The following is an 18,727-nucleotide window of genomic DNA, read 5'->3' on the forward strand; positions in this document are numbered from 1 at the left end:
TCAACTGATGAATAAACAAAATGTCCTATATCCATACAACAGAATATTACTCATCCACCAAAAAAATGAAGTACTGATACATGCTACAATATGGATGAACATTAAAAACATTATGGTGTCTGGCTGGTGTAGCTCAATGGTTGAGCATCAACCTATGAACCCGGAGATCACGGTTCGATTCCCAGTCCGGACACATGCCCTGGTTTCGGGCTTGATCCCCAGGAGGGGTCATTCAGGAGGCAGCCCATCAATGATGAGAAAGATCTTTCTCATCATTGATGTATCTATTCCTCTCTCCCTCCCCCTTCCTTTCTCTGAAACCAATAAAAACAAATTTAAAAAAAAAAAAGAAAACATTATGGTAAGTGAAAGAAGCTGGTCACAAAAGAACACTTATTGTGTGATTCCATGTATATGAAATGTTCAGAGTAGGCAAATCTATAGATTAAGAAAAGTTGCCGAAACCGGTTTGGCTTGGTGGATGGAGCGTCGGCCTGCGGACTGAAAGGTCCAGGGTTCGATTCCGGTCAAGGGCATGTACCTGGGTTGTGGGCACTTCCCCAGTGGGGGATGTGCAGGAGGCAGCTGATCGATGTTTCTCTCTCATCGATGTTTCTAACTCTCTATCTCTCTCTCTTCCTCTCTGTAAAAAATCAATAAAATATATTTTAAAAAAAGAAAAGTAGATTAGTAGTAACCAAAGACTGGGAGTTGGGGCAGACTGGGGTGATGAAATATTCTAAACTTAGATTTTGGTAATGATTGCCTAGCTCTGTGAACATAGTAGTAATGGGTGAATTTTATGGTATGTGAATCATATCTCAATAAGAATATTTTTTTAAGGACAGGAGAGTTAAAGACCTTATAAAGTTTTTCTAATTCCAAAGTAGATGATTATTACAATAAAGTAAGAGTCAATTTTGCCATCTTTGTTGTTTCTTTTGGTTTTTCCACCTATTCCAACACACCCAACCCCACCTTCACTGCTCTCTAAGCAGTCTAAACACTAACATTCACTTAACTTCTAAGTCCTCAGTTAAATCTCTATATCCCATGTAACCATACACTGCTAATGACCACAACAATTTTCTTTGAAGACTGTGTGGAAAAAGCCAGTAAGCAACTGGCTTTTTAAGATTAAAAACTCTGCCAGGAAGGAGAAAGACATTTTTTTCAGTGGTGTTCTCCTAAATGTGTCCACATGCAATGTCCAGATTCTTTTTATTATATAGTACAGAATTAATTCAGCCAATTGATGAACTTTTAAAACGAGACAGCACCCTGGCCAGGTGGCTTGTTTAATTGGAGTGTTGTCCCATGCACCAAAAAGGTTGCAGTTTCAATTCCTGGTCAGAGCACATACCTAGGTTGCAGATTCAATACCCAGTCAGGGTGTGTATGAGAGGCAGCCGACTGATGTTGCTAAGAAAATTTAAAAAAATAAATAAAGAGCCCGACTGATGTGGCTCAGTGATTGAGTATTGACCCATGCACCAAGAGGTCACTGTTTTGATCCCTGGCCAGGGCACATGCCTGGGTTGCAGGTTCAATCCCCAATAAGGGGCATGCAGGAGGCAGCCAGTCGATGTTTCTCTCTCATCAATATTTCTATCTCTCTCTCCCTCTTCCTTCCTTGCTCTCTCTAAAAAATCAATAAAAACATTTAAAAAAAGAATAAAGAAAATAAAATAATGTGATAGCTAAATAAGAATTACAGCTATTACACTGGGAGACACTGTTCAAAGGGCTTACCTCAAGATTAAGAGATGCAGGAGAAATTGTAGCAATTATAGATGTTCTTGTACGTCCCCCAAGAGAATCCTGGAGGATTCTGGTTAGTTTAGATTCTCGGTAAGGAACATGAGGTGTTCTTTCTACAAGAGCAGTAATAACTCTTCCCAAAGTCAACAGGGATTGGTTGATATTTCCAGCTTCCCGAGCTCTCTTATCCACTGCTCCAGAACGACCAATGTTTTCACTTCCTGCAAGATCAACCTTGAATTAAAAAAAAGAAGAAAAAAAAAGGGTTGTCATTCTACTGGATTTGGACTCGAAGACTTTCATTCTTATATTATACATAATATATTAAATAACTAGCAAAGTAAGTTTTCTATATAATAATAACAACCCACTACAAAACTAATAACCCAATGACTATAAAAATATTGTCTAGAAGTACAAAATTTCAGGCTGCTCTCTGAAGGGATCAAGAATAAAGTAATAGAAGAGAACTACCAATCCCACTTCTGGGTAAATATCTTAAGGGAATGAAATCAGTATGTCAAAGAGATATCTGCACTCTCATGTCCATTGCATTATTCAGAATAGCCTAGATGTGGAAACAACCTAAGTGTCTGTCAATGGATGAATAGATAAAAATATGGTATATACACACAATGAAATATTATTCAGCCATGAGAAAGAAAATTCTACATGGAGGAACTTAGACAGACATTATGCTAATTGAAAAAAACCAGACAGAGCAAGACAAAAAGACAAATACTGTATGATCTCACTTATATGTGGAATCAGCGAGGAGGGGGAGAAAGTCGAACTCATAGAAATGGAGAGTAGAATAATGGTTATCAGAAGCAGAGAGGTCGGGGAGATAGGGAGAAGATGCTGGTCAAAGGATAAAGACCTTCAGTGTTAAGGTGAGTAAGTTCTGGGGATCTGATATACACTAGTACAGTTAATAATACTATACTGAAATTTGCTGAGAGTAGATCCTAAGTTTTGTCACCAAAATAATGATAATAATAATGATAATAATGTAAGGTAATTAATGTGTTAATTTGATTGTGGTAATCATTTTACAAAGAATATGTATATCAAATCATCGCACTGTCCACTTTAAATATATAATTTTATTTGTCAATAACGTTGGAGTAAAAATACAAGAATGAAACAGTGGTATTTAGGTAGATGCTTACCAAGTTCAACTTTCCAATTTTAACAAGCTCCTCTCCATCAATTGTAGTTTCTTTCATATGTATTGTAACAGAGAAAACTGAGTGGGAACGACTAGAAAAGATCAAGTTACACAGTCATTATAATACAAAATATTATCTGTTTTCTATAAAATATTAAAAACATCTAAATCCACAAAAGTAAAGAAAGATCTGCCCTGACCGAGTAGCTCAGCTGGTTAGAGCATCGTCTGCATGTGGCAAGGTTGTAGGTTCGATCCCTGTCAGGGCTCATACAAAAATCAACCCATGAGTGAACAAATAAGTGGAACAAATCAATACTTCTCTCTCTCTTTCTCTCTCTCTCTCTCTCTCCTTCCCTCTCTCTCTCCAAATTCTATATAAAATTAAGTTATAAGCCAATCAGAATGGAAATTTCATTTTATGACTGATTTATAGCTTAAGTTTTAAAAATGGAAAGCTATTATAGGAAAATGTAAATTTAAAATTAGGATATTAATTACTTTCATGCATTTTTTTCTTTAAATGCATATATATGTTTATATAGTTGCAATTATAATTGCTTATAAAATTGCAGTTATAACTGTAGAAATTTTCAATAAGGGAGCAAAGAAATAAGAGATCTAGTCCTAATAATCATTTTGTAGCTCAAGGAAATAGATATTCAGATAAATTCACTTATTTACCCAAAGTCACATATTTAACTAACTGCAGAACTGGAACTAAACACAAATACCTAATTCCCAACCCACAACTCTTTCAATTACACTCTGATGTTTCCTTCAAAGACCAACAGGAAAAAAACTCACTTCTAACTTGGTTAAACTGCATTTGTAGAATTTGGGATTTATCCTATAGAGGGCGCTATCAAATATGGCCTTTTGTCCCCTTGAAAGTTAGTGATCATCCGTCTTCCTACATTAACAAGAAGCCATTTGGGGAAAAAAAATCATGTTGTACAACCTAAATATATACAAATTTGTTAATCATACCTAAATAAAGTTGAAAAAAAGAAAATAAAGTCATTTGACTTTCTTCTAATCCTTCCTCAAACCAAGGTTTTTCAAACTTTGTTCTAAATATACACGGTGGCTTCAGAAAAGTGCTCAGAGTAAACCTTCTTAAGGCTGAAGCTCTAAGCCTCTGAGCGTTCCATCCCAAATTAAACTATAGCAGCCATATTTTAATCTGGGCTCCCATGTACAATTTCACTTAGCAGATTAAAAAAATCTACTTTAAAATAGTTTAATGCTTCCGCTCTAGTTCAACTCGTCCTTGTTCTCCTTTCAGTATTCTTCCAATATTGGGGCTTCCCTATAAATCTCAAACCAATTACTAAGGCATGCAATCTAGCATAAAATCTAGGTATGTGATTCACATACTTTGACCACCCCAATTTGACTTTCCCCAAGTTTGTAATTTTTCCTAAAAAGAAAATGGAGAATGAGGAAGACAATGGGTTTCTTACCTAGAGTATGCATTCATCAGTGTTGCTGCAGTTGTCCTTTTTGCTGCTCCCTTCTCCAAAATTTGATAAACTTCATCCTTGTTGTGTACTGTAATTTCTTCTAAACCTTTGATTATCACTCCTCTCTGACAGAATATTTTAGAATATTTTTAAAAAGCACCCATTAGATTGCTTAACACACACACACACACACACACACACACACACACACACTTCTCAAAGCATCACACAGTAAAATTTGCAAATATTTCATTCTCAAAGACTGAGTTACCTTGTTACGTGGATCATCAAACATCTGTAGTCTCTCAGAAACATCAGAAGATGGATTAAGGAGATCAAAAAGTTCTTCATTATAGATTTCCAACAGAGACACTTTGACTGAAAATTCAGTACCATTAGCAGTAAGTTTCTCAAAAATCTGATGAAGAGTACGTGGAATTATACCAGCCAAAGGATCCTGAAATTGTAATATTAATAAGGACTAAAATAAATGGAATTAAAACTGTTAAAAAAAAAAAAAGCTAACCTAATGTTAGAAAAACCAAGTCATTTACAACAGTCTATATAAGAGTAATTATTCTTCATACCTTCTACTAATCTGCCATGCCTTCCAGACACTTTATGCCTGAGCATTACACAAAAACCAACTGAACTGAGCTGCTTATAAAGCCAAGTTCAATAATCCTTTCAACTTTTCTCATGAATATATACCACCACCATTTTAATCAGAAAAAAGGGCCCATTAAAAGTATATTCCTTAATTCTGACATAAACAGGACTGTTTCTCAAATTTGTAAGTATCCTTAATACAATAGTTAAGAATCCCTAAATTTTGAAACTGTGCCTTAAGCCTATTCCATATCTCCTACAGTTACAATTCCATGTATATATAAAGTTAATGCCTCAACTATGTAAACTCTAGGGAAAAAGGACCTACCCAAATGTTAATAATTTGAAAACTGACTTAGTCATTAAATCAATTGAAACATTTGGTGAAAATCATTGTGAAATGTACTGTTTGTCCTCTACTATATTCGACAATGCAGTAATCTTATTTTCTTGAACACACAAGGTGATTGTTAATAAAGTACTGTACTGCCCTTGCTATGGTAACTTTATGAGATTCATTCCCTCGTTGCAAGGTCTTCCCCTTCAAGTCACACTCACATTTCACTTTTCCACAATATTCTGCTCCAACTACTCTGCCCCCTCTCTTAGCACTTAACTGTACCATACGTATTGGCCCAGTCTCTCCCAATGAGACAATATGTTTCTTAAACAGAAGCCATACCATATACTTTAATTTTACTAGAGTAGTAGTTAATCCTAAATTCCCACTTAACATGGGTACTCCTTCTCTATTTGAAGACAAAGTCCTTCAACCAAGTTTTATTCAGTTATATTTCAGCTACTTTAGAGACATAGTCTGTTATAAGCAACAAATACCTCCTCCCAAGTATATTCTTCATTAGGTGACCTTTCCCCTTCCATTGTAAAGGTTTTTCCAGTGCCAGTTTGGCCATATCTGTCAAGATGAACAAAAATGTTAAATAAAAACCAAACATATACATCTAAACCTTTTCATCAATGTGAAAAATAATGTTTCACTCACGCAAAAATAGTGCAATTATAGCCCATAATAACTTCATCCAGAATTGGACAAACAATACTTCGATAAACATCTATTTGTTTAGTAGATGCGCCAAAAACCTATAAAGGAAAAAAATCAAGCTGAAGGTGGGCAAGGGGAGTAGGGGAGAACATCTGTAATAGTGTCAACAATAAAAATAAAGTTTAAAAAAAATCAAAGCATTTCTTCAATAAAAAAATTCTTAATTACCCACTTTAATAATTTTATTTTTAATATATTAACTCATTCAGCTCACTAGAAACCACTGACAACTCTAAGTCAACTGAAATTTATCATTGTACACGAGAACCTAGAGGATATATGTATACTAGGTTAACTTTACATTAGTGAATAATAGAGAAGTAGCAGCATCTTAAGAAGTACCATATCAAAAGTGTATGTTTTCCTTGAGCTCTTGTCAGCCAATCCTCCAGTTCGTACACTGACTTCTTTTCGTACGTGATCACATTCTACTACAGAATGGGCGCTAGCTTTCCGCTCTGCCAAATTAAATGGTCTATAAAAAGAAATACATAATGTTACTCAAGAGCTTTTAGTTATCATGTTACTGATGAACTTTTCATTAATACCTTAGACAAGAACAATGTGACATTTTGACTGCACTACTGGTGATAGGGACTAAATGGGAGCTAAGTGATACTGCTAAAGCAAACAGAATTTTAAGGGTTTCAATTCCCAGAAATAAAATTAGCTTTTTAAATTTTCAAAGTTATGTAAAACATTACAATTCTGACAGTTTCTTAGAGTAGATGCTAACAGAATTAACTTGTAAAAAATGTCACATATTTTTCAGAATTCCATTTCCACTAATTCTTAGCATCTGATCGTTAGGTTATGATGTAGTAGAAAGAACATGCCAAATTTGTGTTCAAAATACGAACCTGCCAGTGGGTAACTGAACAAAATAAAAAATAGATACAAAAAAATGACTAATGCATAGAGTCCTTACTACGTGTCAGGCACTCACTGTTCCAAGTGTTACATGTGGTAAACTCAGTTTGTCCTCACAGTGAGGTCTAGTGGAGAACGGTGACATAAAACAAATGATTATAAAAGAGGTGATGTTTAGAAAGGGTATGTAAAAGGCACTGTTAGGAACATAGAGCAAAGATTTCATGTGATCCTGATTGGGACAGGGCAGGGTGGAGGAGGCATGGGTGATGGCAAAGACTTCCTGAGGAAGTAATCTTCTAAGCTAATTCCTCCTTAGGCATTTCAGTACAGTGAGGCCTCGGAGCCAGTCTGCTTGGGCAATGTAGCACTTTGCGTCTGTTTCCTCATTTGAAAAGTGGGCCTACTAATACCACCAACCATTATAGTACCAACCAACCAGCAGTGTAGGGCAAGAAATTCCTAGTTTACTGTTTCCCCAGAGTCTGCTACTATGCTAGCAACCAGTGGGCACTCAAATATGTTAAATTATATTGCTTAATAAATGTCACCCTAAGAGGAATGATGGGAAAGCTAAAAACAAACAAAAAACACCCATAGTCCACATAGTAGCACCCATAAGATATTTAACACACATCTGGGCAAAAGGGAGAGATGTACTCTTGACCTGAGTTCATTTTCCCCAATAAGTATCACATATTATGGAAGGACATGCCAAATAAGAAATTATCTTTCCCCTCATCACTAGACAAGCCAAGTTGCTTTATTTTAAGGATACCACAATGTACTTTGGCATGCCCCACTCCTTAGCATATTTTTTGTTGTTGTTAATCCTCAATCGAGGATATTTTTCCATTGATTTTTAGAGAGAGTGGAGGGGAGAAACAGAGAGAAACACACCAATTGGTTGCTTCCTGCACACACCCTGATCCAGGCGGGGATCGAGCCTGCAACTGAGGTAAGTGCCCTTGACCAGAATGAAACCTGGGACCCATCAGTCTCTATCCACCATTGAGCCAAACTGGCTAGGGCTCCCTAGCATATTTTTTACTGATCAGAAGACCAAATGTGTGATCCTAGGAAATTTAACTTAGCAACTCCCAGGTAATATCTGGTAATGCTGTCATCTGCCAAATGTACTGAAACCTAAACAATGCACGCGTAATCCACAGCATGCATTATTAGAAGTCCAACAAAACTAAGTCAAAACCAATTTATACTGAGAGGCCAAAGAGTATAAAGTAGCGTGAATTCTCATGTGCTTAAAGCTTTTCCAATTAGTCTACTATTCTTAGCAACCTTGAATCTCTTGCATGTGATTAAGTTACCAAATGGATACATTCAGGCTGTCAGGACAGAGTAGTAAAAATTCACACAGATCACATATTCCCAAAAGTTATCAAAACTCCCAGAGGAGCTTTAGGGACTCATTGTATTACAAAAAAGAGTACTACCAAGACACTATTTTCCTATTCTGATTAGAAACTGCAGGGTTTCTGCTGATGACATTAATAAACCCATTGATTCCTTGGCCTCACTAGTGTTCTATTAAAATTCAAACAGTCGCCCTAGCCAGGTAGCTTGGTTGGTTGGACTGTTGTCCTGTACACAAAAGGTTTCGGGTTTGATTCCCAGTCAGGGCACATAACTAAGATGCAGGTTCAATGCCCAGTTGGAGCAAGAACAAGAGGCAACTAATAGATGTTTCACTCTCCCTTCCTTTCTCTAAAAATCAATGAAAATACCCCTCAGGTCAGAATTAAAACAAACAAACAAACAAAATAAAGAAGTACAAATTGGCAGTTATAAAATAGTCAGGAGGATGGAGAGTTCAGCATAGGTTATATAGGAGATATATATATATATATATATATATATATATATATATATATATATATATATATATATATATATATATATATAGCTAATACGCAAAGTGTCCCTTTGAGAGTTTGACCGGTAGGCAGGAAGTTCAATCACTCGCTATGACATGCGCTGACCACCAGGGGGGTGGTGCAGAACAAAGGAAAGCCCTGGCCTGCAGCCAGAAGGCCCTGATCTGCCCTGATCACCAGCCAGGCCTGGGGGGGACCCTACCCATGCATGAATTTCATGCACTGGGCCTCTAGTCAATAATATTGTTATAAATCTATGTATGGGTACTAGATTTATGGGGGGATACTTCATAAGTCATATAAATGTCTAACTACTATGCTGTATACCTAAAACTAGTATAATATTAAATGTCAACTGTAATTGAAAAAAAATTTTAAAAAGGGGAGTAAAAGTGGTCTTATGGAAAAGTGTTAAATTTATTCATTTATCCCATAAACATTCAGCAAGCATTTATTATGTGATAGATACTTTTCTAGGTATTTGGGATATAGCAGTGATCATAGCCAAGTTTCAGGGGGGAAAAAGCAAAACATCCAAAGTTCCTATTCTCAGGGACCTTTCATCCAAGTGTGTGTGTTGGGGGTCAGGAAGAGATGACAATCAAGTCAATATATTAGGTGTTGACAAATTTGAAATGAAAATAAAGCAGACCTGGGGATAGGAAATGATGAATGGGGAAAATAAGTATTTGCTGCTGCTATTTTAGAGTGGTCAGGGAAGGCTTCTCTGATAAAGATGATATTTAAACAAAATATATAAAGTGAGAGAGCCAGCCATGTAACTATTTTGGTGTAAAAAGCTTTCCAGCCCTAGCCAGTGTGGCTCAGTTGGTTGGGCATCATCCGATGTAACCAAAGGTTGCTAGTTCGATTCCAGGTAGAGGGCATGCAGGAGAGCAGTGGATGGATATTCCACTCACATTGATGTTTCTCTCCCTCTCCCTTCCTCTCTCTCTAAAAATCAATAAAAAATATTTCCAGCATGGCCAGTGTTGCTCAGTGGTTGAGCATCCACCTATGAACCAGGAGGTCATGATTCAAGTCCTGGTCGGGGCACATGCAAGGGTTGCAGACTCGATCCCCAGTGTGCAGTGTGCAGGAGGCAGCCGATCAATGAATTTCTCTCATCATCGATGTGTCTATCTCTCTCTTCCTCTCCCTTCCTCTCTGAAATCAATAAAAACATATTTAAAAAAAAAACAAACAGATACTGGGTGTTCAACAGTGGTGGCAGCAGCAACAGTACACTGGCAGATTCATTCCTCTACTTAAAACCTCAAACATTGGGCCACACAGTCTTCCTGACTTCAGGTAAAAGTTGTCCAGCAAAACAACAGCAAACACCCACAATATAGCCCAGGCAAGAACTGTGCAGCAGTTATGATTAGAAGCTTCCAGTGAAAGAATCAAGATTTCAGCAGCACCATGGACCTCATGTCCTACTGCGAGGAGTACGGCAGGAGTGACGCCTGGCTGACAAAATACCAACTACAGAAAACCTTTCCAAGGATAAAACAAAAACCCTTGCACCATAGTATAGTGGACCAGTGGCACAGTCTTCTCTCAACAAAGCAAATTATAAGCAGCAACTCGAAGATTTTTACCTTCAGCTTATTTGTAACCTCTGCTAATAACTAAAATGATCTTAACTTGGAATAATGAACTCTGAAGTCTTTATTTTCCAAGTTGTCCTTTCTCTCAAATATCCTTTATGGATTTAATACAGAATCACAATTTTGTTTTCTATTTGGTAACTGGTGTCATATTGGGTTACTGTGTAAGGAAAGATGGTCTGGGCCTATTAAGAAATACAATGATATACTTTAAAATATATGAATACTTCAGATATGTTAAGACCTCAATTGCCTAAGCACTTTAGATTAAAATGCCAAAAATAACTTAAATCCTAAAATCTTTATATTATGATTTTAATAGGGTTTCTGCCAACCTGTAGGGGGAGAGGGTGTTTTGTGTATGTGTGTGTCTTTGTATCAAAGGTATTTCCTTATTAAAATTTTCCTCCATACTATCAGTTCCTCGACTCTAGAAGTTATATTATACCTTTATCTCGAGGTATTTATAGATAGAATAAAAACTTTTTTTCATACAGTTATTGTACAAGTAAAGAACATCCTAAAGGTTGTATTCAATATAATCAAGTAATGAAGTCATCTCTCCTCTCCTGAAATCTTGCTGGCCTCCTAGGGTACAAAAAACTGTGTGAATTAAAAATTCAAAACTGGAAAAAAAAATAGAGAATAATATATGACAGATAATATGTGGCCTGAAAAGACTAAAATATTTATTACCTGGGCTCTTTACAGAAAAGGTTTGACCACCTTGAGGGCCTATTAAATTGATTTTTTTTTTTTAAATATATTTTGATTGATTTCAGAAAGGAAGGGAGAGGGAGAGAGAGAGAGAAACATCAATGATGAGAGAGAATCATTGACTGGCTGCTTCCTGCATGCCCCCTACTGGAATCCAGCCTGCAACCTGGGCATGTGCCCTTAACCAGAATCAAACCTGGAACCCCTCAGTCCACAGGCCGGTGTTCTATTCACTGAGCCAAACCGGCTAGGGCTTAAATTGTTATTTTACTAAAGATAGAGGACATATTTGTACTAGAAAGGCTACTTGAAACAAAGCAAAAACAAAAAAGTCAAGCTAATCTGATAAAACATCCTTTATACTATACAACCTAAGCACTTTTCATTAGTGATAAAGTAAAAGAAATCCCCTCTAAGCTAAAGCTTGAAATTTATGGGGATAATAAACATGAAGTTCAGGGTAATGTTTAACTCTTGGAGTAGAGGAAGAGGGTTGGGAAGTGGGGATGAATACACTGGAGCTCCAGCCCTAATGATTATTTTTGTTTCAAATCTGGGTGATGGCTATACAGATGTCTATTGCAGTATTCTTTACAACTTTTTATAGGCTTGACATATTTTGTAATAAAAAATAAAGAAAATAAAACCACACAGCAATGTAATATTGCCCCGTTGTAATATTAACGGATCAAAATAATCTAAAATTTTTCATTTGTAAAACAGGCTGCTGATTTTTTAAAAAAACCTTCAGAACATAAACAACTATTAACAGAAGCCCTAGAATGCAACTGGAAATTCGACATAAGGTTACCACTAAATTTCCTCTCTGGCACCTAGTTGAGAAGCAGCTATAGCCTTTGACATCTACAAGTAAGTCACCAAAACAGACTGAAGGATAACCTAGGAAAGTTCATTGACACATTTTAGAAATAACATTTAATTTTAGAATACTTTTGGATTTACAGAAAATTTGCTGAAGTTGTTAAAGTTTTTAAAACAACAACAAAGAAAGAAATATGCAAAACACACATTCACCGGTAAACTGTGGAGCGCTTCTAAAAAGCTGAATAAATCAATCTCTAATTAAGCAACAGCTTGTACAAGTATGTTTTTCCTGTACCATCTAATCTTAACACTGGGAAGTTATTTGGAAATAAATCAGCGGAGAGTTGAACACCTCCATCCACCATCCTGAGAAGGCTGTCTCCTTTGTTCTAGGGGAGACAAACTTGCAGCACAAGGCCATGGCTATCCTGGCTTAAGTAGTCTCCTTGACCTTTTAAAAACATAAACTCACTCTGTAACTTAATTTTAAAATGTAAATACAGTGATGTTTAGGAGAGATTAAGAAAATATTGCATCTAGAATAAACAGGTGATTGATTGCTTTTGAGGTGATGAAGAGGATGGCAATCCCAATCTAAGTACTAAAACATCTGCAAAATGGCTATGCAGGAGTGGCATATAAAAGTCACACATCGTTGTCGACATCACTTTTAAAAAAAGAACGCACTCTGCGGCTAAAAACAGCGATCAAATCCTCCTTCTGAATATAGCAGTTAAACTATAACTTCCGACACAAATATCTGGAGGGGACCAAAGTTTTGCAATCCCAAAATATGCCTTTTGGGATTTTGATTTTAGGCTGGTTATAAATGACTCGGGGGGGAATAAAACTCTCCCCCTTACCTACCTAAAAGAGTTCAGATATAAAAACCTGCTTGAAGGAAGGGAGCATTCGCCTTAGTACCATGATACACAATTAAATGTAGCAGACAGAAATCGAGCAAAGCCTGTTTGTTGATCTTCATTCTGTGTACCAGCTTCTGGGTGGTCCGGCAAGAGTTTGCTTTTTCCTCTACCAGTATATTGGCTCTTTTCCTTGGAAATCCCAGACCCCGACCCCCTTCTCCTTTATCCCAAGTGGCATATTAAACCGTAAATGCCCAATGCATCTTAGAGCCTCATACTCTTGGCCTCCCTGCGTGTACTTCCATAATAAACTTTGAACATTCTCTCATGCTAACCCGTCTCACGTTAATTTATTAGCCCCTAGCTACAAGGATTCAGAAGGTGCAAGGGAAGTGTCTGTGCACCCCCACATATCCTTTCTTCCGAAAAAGACACTAATTTATTCCTCACCGCGACAAGTGTCATTTTATTCAACAGAATGCGGGGGACTATGAAGCAGAAAGGTTAGGTCCCATCAGAATTTTTTTTAAAAAAAATCCCTCTCCTCCGACCGCGCAGGAGGGAGCCCAACAGCAAAGCCCGGCGTCCCGCTTCCCACCAGGCTCGCCCTACCTGCATCGCACCACCACCTGGATGTTCTTCCCCTTCTCCTCCTTCTTCTTCGTGGAGGAATTCGGCTGGGTCGCCATGACGGGACCCTCCGAGAAAACAAGGCCTGGTACCGGCGCGGGCTAGGATGCCCACCTCCCCAGCCGGGTGCGGGCGTGGCGGGGGGATCGACGGAAGCAGTTCGGCGTCCCCGCTCTCCACTGCGGGCTCTGACGAGCCCCGAGGCAGTCCCGCACCAGCCGGGACCGTCAAATCAGCGATCTCGCCTCCGCCAGATGCCAGGAAACGGAGCAACGACTAGGCGCCTCAATTTGAAAAAAGAGCCCAGCCGCCCGGCCAATTGCAGAGCGGGCGCGCAAGGCACCATGGGACGAGACATCGTCACCAGAGCCCCGCCCTCGGGGCGTGGCCCACGGGAAAGTAAAAAGCTGGTACGTCCGTGCAGGGCTGGAACTCGTAGTCCAATGAGAGACTCCCGGGAGTAAACAAGATACTTCAACGCGACCTTGTTCAAATTACATAACAGCTCTAAACCAAAATTTCCTCATCTGCGAAATAAAAATAGCAACCGTTTCAGAGAGCTGTGTGAGGATTAATGAGCTAACACGGGTAACATAGCACAGATTAGAATATGTAGTAAGTGTTCAGGAAGACTGGCCATGATTATAATTACTATTAAAGAATTGACCCGGCAGCCGTGGTTCAGTGCAAGGAGGCAGCTGATCAATGATTCTCATTATTGACGTTTCTATCTATCTATCCCTCTTCCTCTCTGAAACCAATAAAAATACATATTTTTTAAAAAAGAATTGCAAGAGGGTGCTACAGAAGCACAGAAGAGAGGTCCAAAGCGAGCCCCTATGTCGGAGGCAGCGTCCAGTATAGTCTTGAAGAATAATTAGGAAGAATATTTAAGAGAGAAGGCTACCACGGGTACCAACTCCTGATGAAAGTCATTTTTGAATGTCATTTTAGGACTCTGAATTTATCCTTTAACTGATGAGAAGTCATTGCCATTGATAAACGATTACAAACACGAAAGGATAATCGGATTTGCGCTTTCTGACATGGACTTTGCAGGGACTGATGCAGACTCAGGGCGCGCTTTCCGCCAAATGCCTGGAGCAGCATCCCGTGGGCGTGTAAAGGAGCTTGCGCAAACGTCGGCCGTAGTCAGCCTACAAATCCCAGCAGGCAGCGCTCGGGGGTCGGCCCACGCTCAGTGACCTCCGGCTTTCCGCATGCGCACTAGGGGCCTCTTGGCACACGGTTGCTGTGATTCAGCCCCTTTAGGTGTGAGTCGCAGTCAAGGAAATACCGAATTATGGGCTTTCGCCATAGCCAGTCCTGGAAGCTGCGCTTCTTGGCTACCCTTAGCACACAGGAACCTAGATATTATTTTAGTTTCTTTTTTTTTTTTAATATTTTATTGATTTTTTACAGAGAGGAAGGGAGAGGGATAGAGAATTAGAAACATGGATGAGAAACATCAATCAGCTGCCTCCTGCACACCCCCCACTGGGGATGTGCCCGCAACCAAGGTACATGCCCTTGACCGGAATCGAACCTGGGACCCTTCAGTCCGCAGGCCGACGCTCTAGCCACTGAGCCAAACCGGTTAGGGCATTTTAGTTTCTTAAGTTAACGGCCAGGTGGAGTGGAAAGCTCTCAGGCCCCCTATTCCCCCCAAGATTCATCTACATCTAAAGCCTTGATCGCGGGTCAATGGAGATTTTGCATAGTCAGATGTCTACTGATATCTCCTCTTAGAAGGCCCACCTGCATCTCAAAAAGGGAACTATCCAGCCCTAGCCGGTTTGGCTCAGTGGATAGAGCGTTAGCCTGCGAACTGAAAGGTCCCGGATTCGATTGGGGTTAAGGGTACATGCCCGGGTTGTGGGCTCGATCCCCAGTAGGGGGCGTACAAGAGGCAGCCTATCAATGATTCTCTCTCATCATTGATGTTTGTGCCTCTATCTCCCTCTCCATTCCTCTCTGAAATAAATAAAAATATATATTTTTGCCCTAGCCAGTTTGGCGCAGTGGATAGAGCGTCAGCCTGCGGACTGAAAGGTCCCGGGTTCAATTCTGGCCAAGGGCACATGCCCAGGCTGCGGGCTTGGTCCCCAGTGGGGGCCGTGCAGAAGGCAGCCAATCAATGACTCTCTCATCATTGATGTTTCTATCTCTTCCTCCTTCTCCCTTCCTCTCTTAAATCAATAAAGAAATATATTTTTTAAAATATATATATACATATATATATATTTTAATGGAACTATCCAAAGCGGAATTCTTTATCCTCCTTATCTCCACCCTCATCTTTCTTATCTAGACAAATGGCTCTAACCAAACCTTTGTCCTCTATGTCCAGTGCAGTTCTGTTGGTTTTATTACACATGCCCACCATTCTAGTTCAAATCTCTTTTATCTCTCTCCTGAACAACTAACTATTCTTAACTACCTCCTTAATAGGTCTCCCTATTTGTGCTCTTTTCTCCACACTGCATTCACTCAGCAAAGGGAAGGATCTTTTTCTTTTATATATTTTTTTATTCATTTCAGAGAAGAAGGGAGAGGGAGAGAGAGACAGAAACAACAATGATAAGAATCATAGATCGGCTGCCTCCTGCATGCCCCCTATTGGGGATGGAGCCCACAACCTGGGCATGGGCCCTTGATCGGAATCTAACCCAGGACCCTTCAGTCCGCAGGCTGATGCTCTATCCACTGAGCCAAACAGGCCAGGGCTCGTTTATTCTTGAATGTGCTCTGACAGGTATAGAACCCACAACCTTGGCCTATCAGGACGATGGTCTAACCAACTGAGCTACCCCGCCAGGGCTATATTATTTTTTGTAATAATTGAAATAATTATTAAATTTGTAGTTTTACAACCTGAATTTTTAACATAATTTAAGCATTTTTCTTCATAAACAGTTTTGTTTGTATGATCTTTTAAGGCTCTTGAACAATATCTATGCAATTCTTCAGTGGATAGTTGAGGAGTACTCAACTTTAGTTATTATTTTCAGAGTTGCCAGAATCATGTTGGGTTCTGTTTCTGTCTGTGCGTATGAATGCCAAAGACAACAAACAGTAAGTATGTCTGCATGTGCTTATAAACTGAGGAAAAATACAGTTCATGAACTATTCATAAACCTGTAAAAAAAGCCCCACCCAAATGCTTAAGTATAGTTTTCTCAAATCCAAATTTTGGTTATTGTTTTTACTGTGTTAATAGTAGAGTCTCTGTAGCAAGTATTAGTTGGGAGAGAAAGGCAAAGAAGTTGTTCTCTAGCCTTTTGTCAGATCCTGGAACATGCCAGAACCTCTCCTGTCCTGGGCCTTTGTGATGGATGCTTTAACTGGCTCATTCTTACCTTTCAAGTCACAATTCAAATGTCATTTCCTCAGAGAGACTTTCCCAACCACCCTTTCTGAAGTAGCTCCCCAAAGCCTCTCACAAAACCCCACTTATTTATTACTCCACATAGCAAAAGAAGATTTGAAATTTTATTCCCTATGTTTTTCTTTCTTTGCCACACTTCAGGACCTTTCCTAGAGACCAAAGGTGTCCAGGAGAATTGGGGTTCTTTTTAAATATATTATATATAATTGATTTCAGAGAGGAAGGAAGTGGAAGAGATAGAAACATCAATTATGAGAAAGAATCATTGATTGGCTGCCACCTGTACACCCCACACTGGGGACTGAGCCTGCAATTTAGGCATATTCCCTGACCTGAAATTGAACTGTGACTTCCGAGGTTGATGCTCAACCACTGCGCAATGCAGGCCGGGCAAGAATTGGGGTTCTTATAGCGGGAATGCAAAGAGAAAAAATATTCAGCATCTGTACCTTTCAAACCAAAACCTTGGCAGCGGTTCTCAACCTGTGGGTCGCGACCATCGGAAAACACATATAGCATTTCAGATATTTACATTACGATTCATAACAGTAGCAAAATTACAGTTATGAAGTAGCAACAAAAATAATTTTATGGCCGAAACCGGTTTGGCTCAGTGGATAGAGCGTCGGCCTGCGGACTGAAGGGTCCCAGGTTCGATTCCGGTCAAGGGCATGTACCTGGGTTGCGGGCATATCCCCAGTGGGAGATGTGCAGGAGGCAGCTGATCGATGTTTCTCTCTCATCGATGTTTCTAACTCTATCTCTCTCCCTTCCTCTCTGTAAAAAATCAATAAACTATATTTTAAAAAATAATAATAATAATTTTATGGTTGGGGGTCACCACAACATGAGGAACTGTATTAAAGGGTCGCAGCATTAGGACGGTTGAGAACCACTGCAAGGGAAGGCTCTGGGAAGAGCCCAAAGCAGGATATCAACAGGAGAACCAGATGACTGGCCCTCCACAATTTTTTTAAAAATGTGCTTGTTTTTTTTGTTTTGTTTTTTTAGAGAGAGAGAAAGGAAGGGAGAGAGAGATAGAAACATCAACAATGAGAGAGAATCATTGATTGGCTGCCTCCTGCACACCCCCAACTGGGGATTGAGCCCACAGCCATGTGTCCTTGGCTGGAATCAAACCCAAGACCCTTCAGTCTACAGGCCGACTCTCTACCCACTGAGCCAAACCAGCTAGGGTGCCCTCCAGAGATTTAGAACTCTAGTTTAGAAACTCCTGGCTGGGGCATTGGGTGAAGAGAAAGTGATGTAGGAGGAAGAAGCTGATGGAGATCAGAGGCCGTTTGAAGAAAAAAAAAAAAAGATTGAGGGAGAGGAATTCCAGGAGAGGATATGGTGGGGAGTTAGCCTAGGAGAAGGGCCAAAGAAATTGGCTCTCCATTAATAACTGCTTATGTAGCCTGGCCAGCATGGCTCAGTGGTTGAGCATCAACCTATGAACCAGGAGGTCTAACCTCTGATTCCCGGTCAGGCCACATTCCAGGTTGGGGGCTTGATCCCCAGAGTGGGGCATGCAGGAGGCAGCCGATCAATAATTCTCTCTTATCATTGATGTTTCTACCTTTCTCTCCCTCTCCCTTCCTCTCTGAAATCAATAAAAATTATATTTTTTTAAAAATTTCTCATGTAGCCCTGGCCGGTTTGGCTCATTGGATAGAGCGTCAGCATGCAGACTGAAGGGTTTTGGGTTCAATTCCAGTCAAGGGCATGTACCTTAGTTGTGGGCACATACCCAGTGGGGAGTGTGCAGGAGGCAGCTGATCGATGTTTCTCTCTCATCGATGTTTCTAACTCTCTATCCCTCTCCCTTCCTCTCTGTAAAAAATCAATAAAAT

The 18,727-nt window shown here is 39.4% G+C and overlaps 1 protein-coding gene across 3 annotated transcripts in view; it reads right to left on the reverse strand.

Moving 5' to 3' along the window:
* The window catches only part of KIF11 (kinesin family member 11), a 57,731-nt gene that overhangs the window by 31,655 nt on the left and 7,349 nt on the right, over positions 1 to 18,727 (reverse strand). Inside the window, exons 1-8 of one of the 3 annotated variants that reach the window (XM_036336593.1) lie at positions 13,469 to 13,686; positions 6,413 to 6,545; positions 6,011 to 6,108; positions 5,845 to 5,923; positions 4,670 to 4,855; positions 4,399 to 4,523; positions 2,934 to 3,024; positions 1,753 to 1,995 (exon numbers count right to left, since the gene is read on the reverse strand). In XM_036336593.1, coding sequence (XP_036192486.1) covers positions 1,753 to 1,995; positions 2,934 to 3,024; positions 4,399 to 4,523; positions 4,670 to 4,855; positions 5,845 to 5,923; positions 6,011 to 6,108; positions 6,413 to 6,545; positions 13,469 to 13,545 — 1,032 coding nt within the window. In that variant the 5' untranslated portion in view covers positions 13,546 to 13,686. Of the gene's footprint in view, positions 1 to 1,752; positions 1,996 to 2,933; positions 3,025 to 4,398; positions 4,524 to 4,669; positions 4,856 to 5,844; positions 5,924 to 6,010; positions 6,109 to 6,412; positions 6,546 to 13,468; positions 13,687 to 18,727 lie in introns of those variants that run through there. The other 2 variants (XM_036336594.1, XM_036336595.1) reach the window with 2 other exon arrangements.

Source organism: Myotis myotis, unplaced genomic scaffold, assembly GCF_014108235.1.
Source record: "Myotis myotis isolate mMyoMyo1 unplaced genomic scaffold, mMyoMyo1.p scaffold_m19_p_15, whole genome shotgun sequence".
Lineage (NCBI taxonomy): Eukaryota > Metazoa > Chordata > Mammalia > Chiroptera > Vespertilionidae > Myotis > Myotis myotis.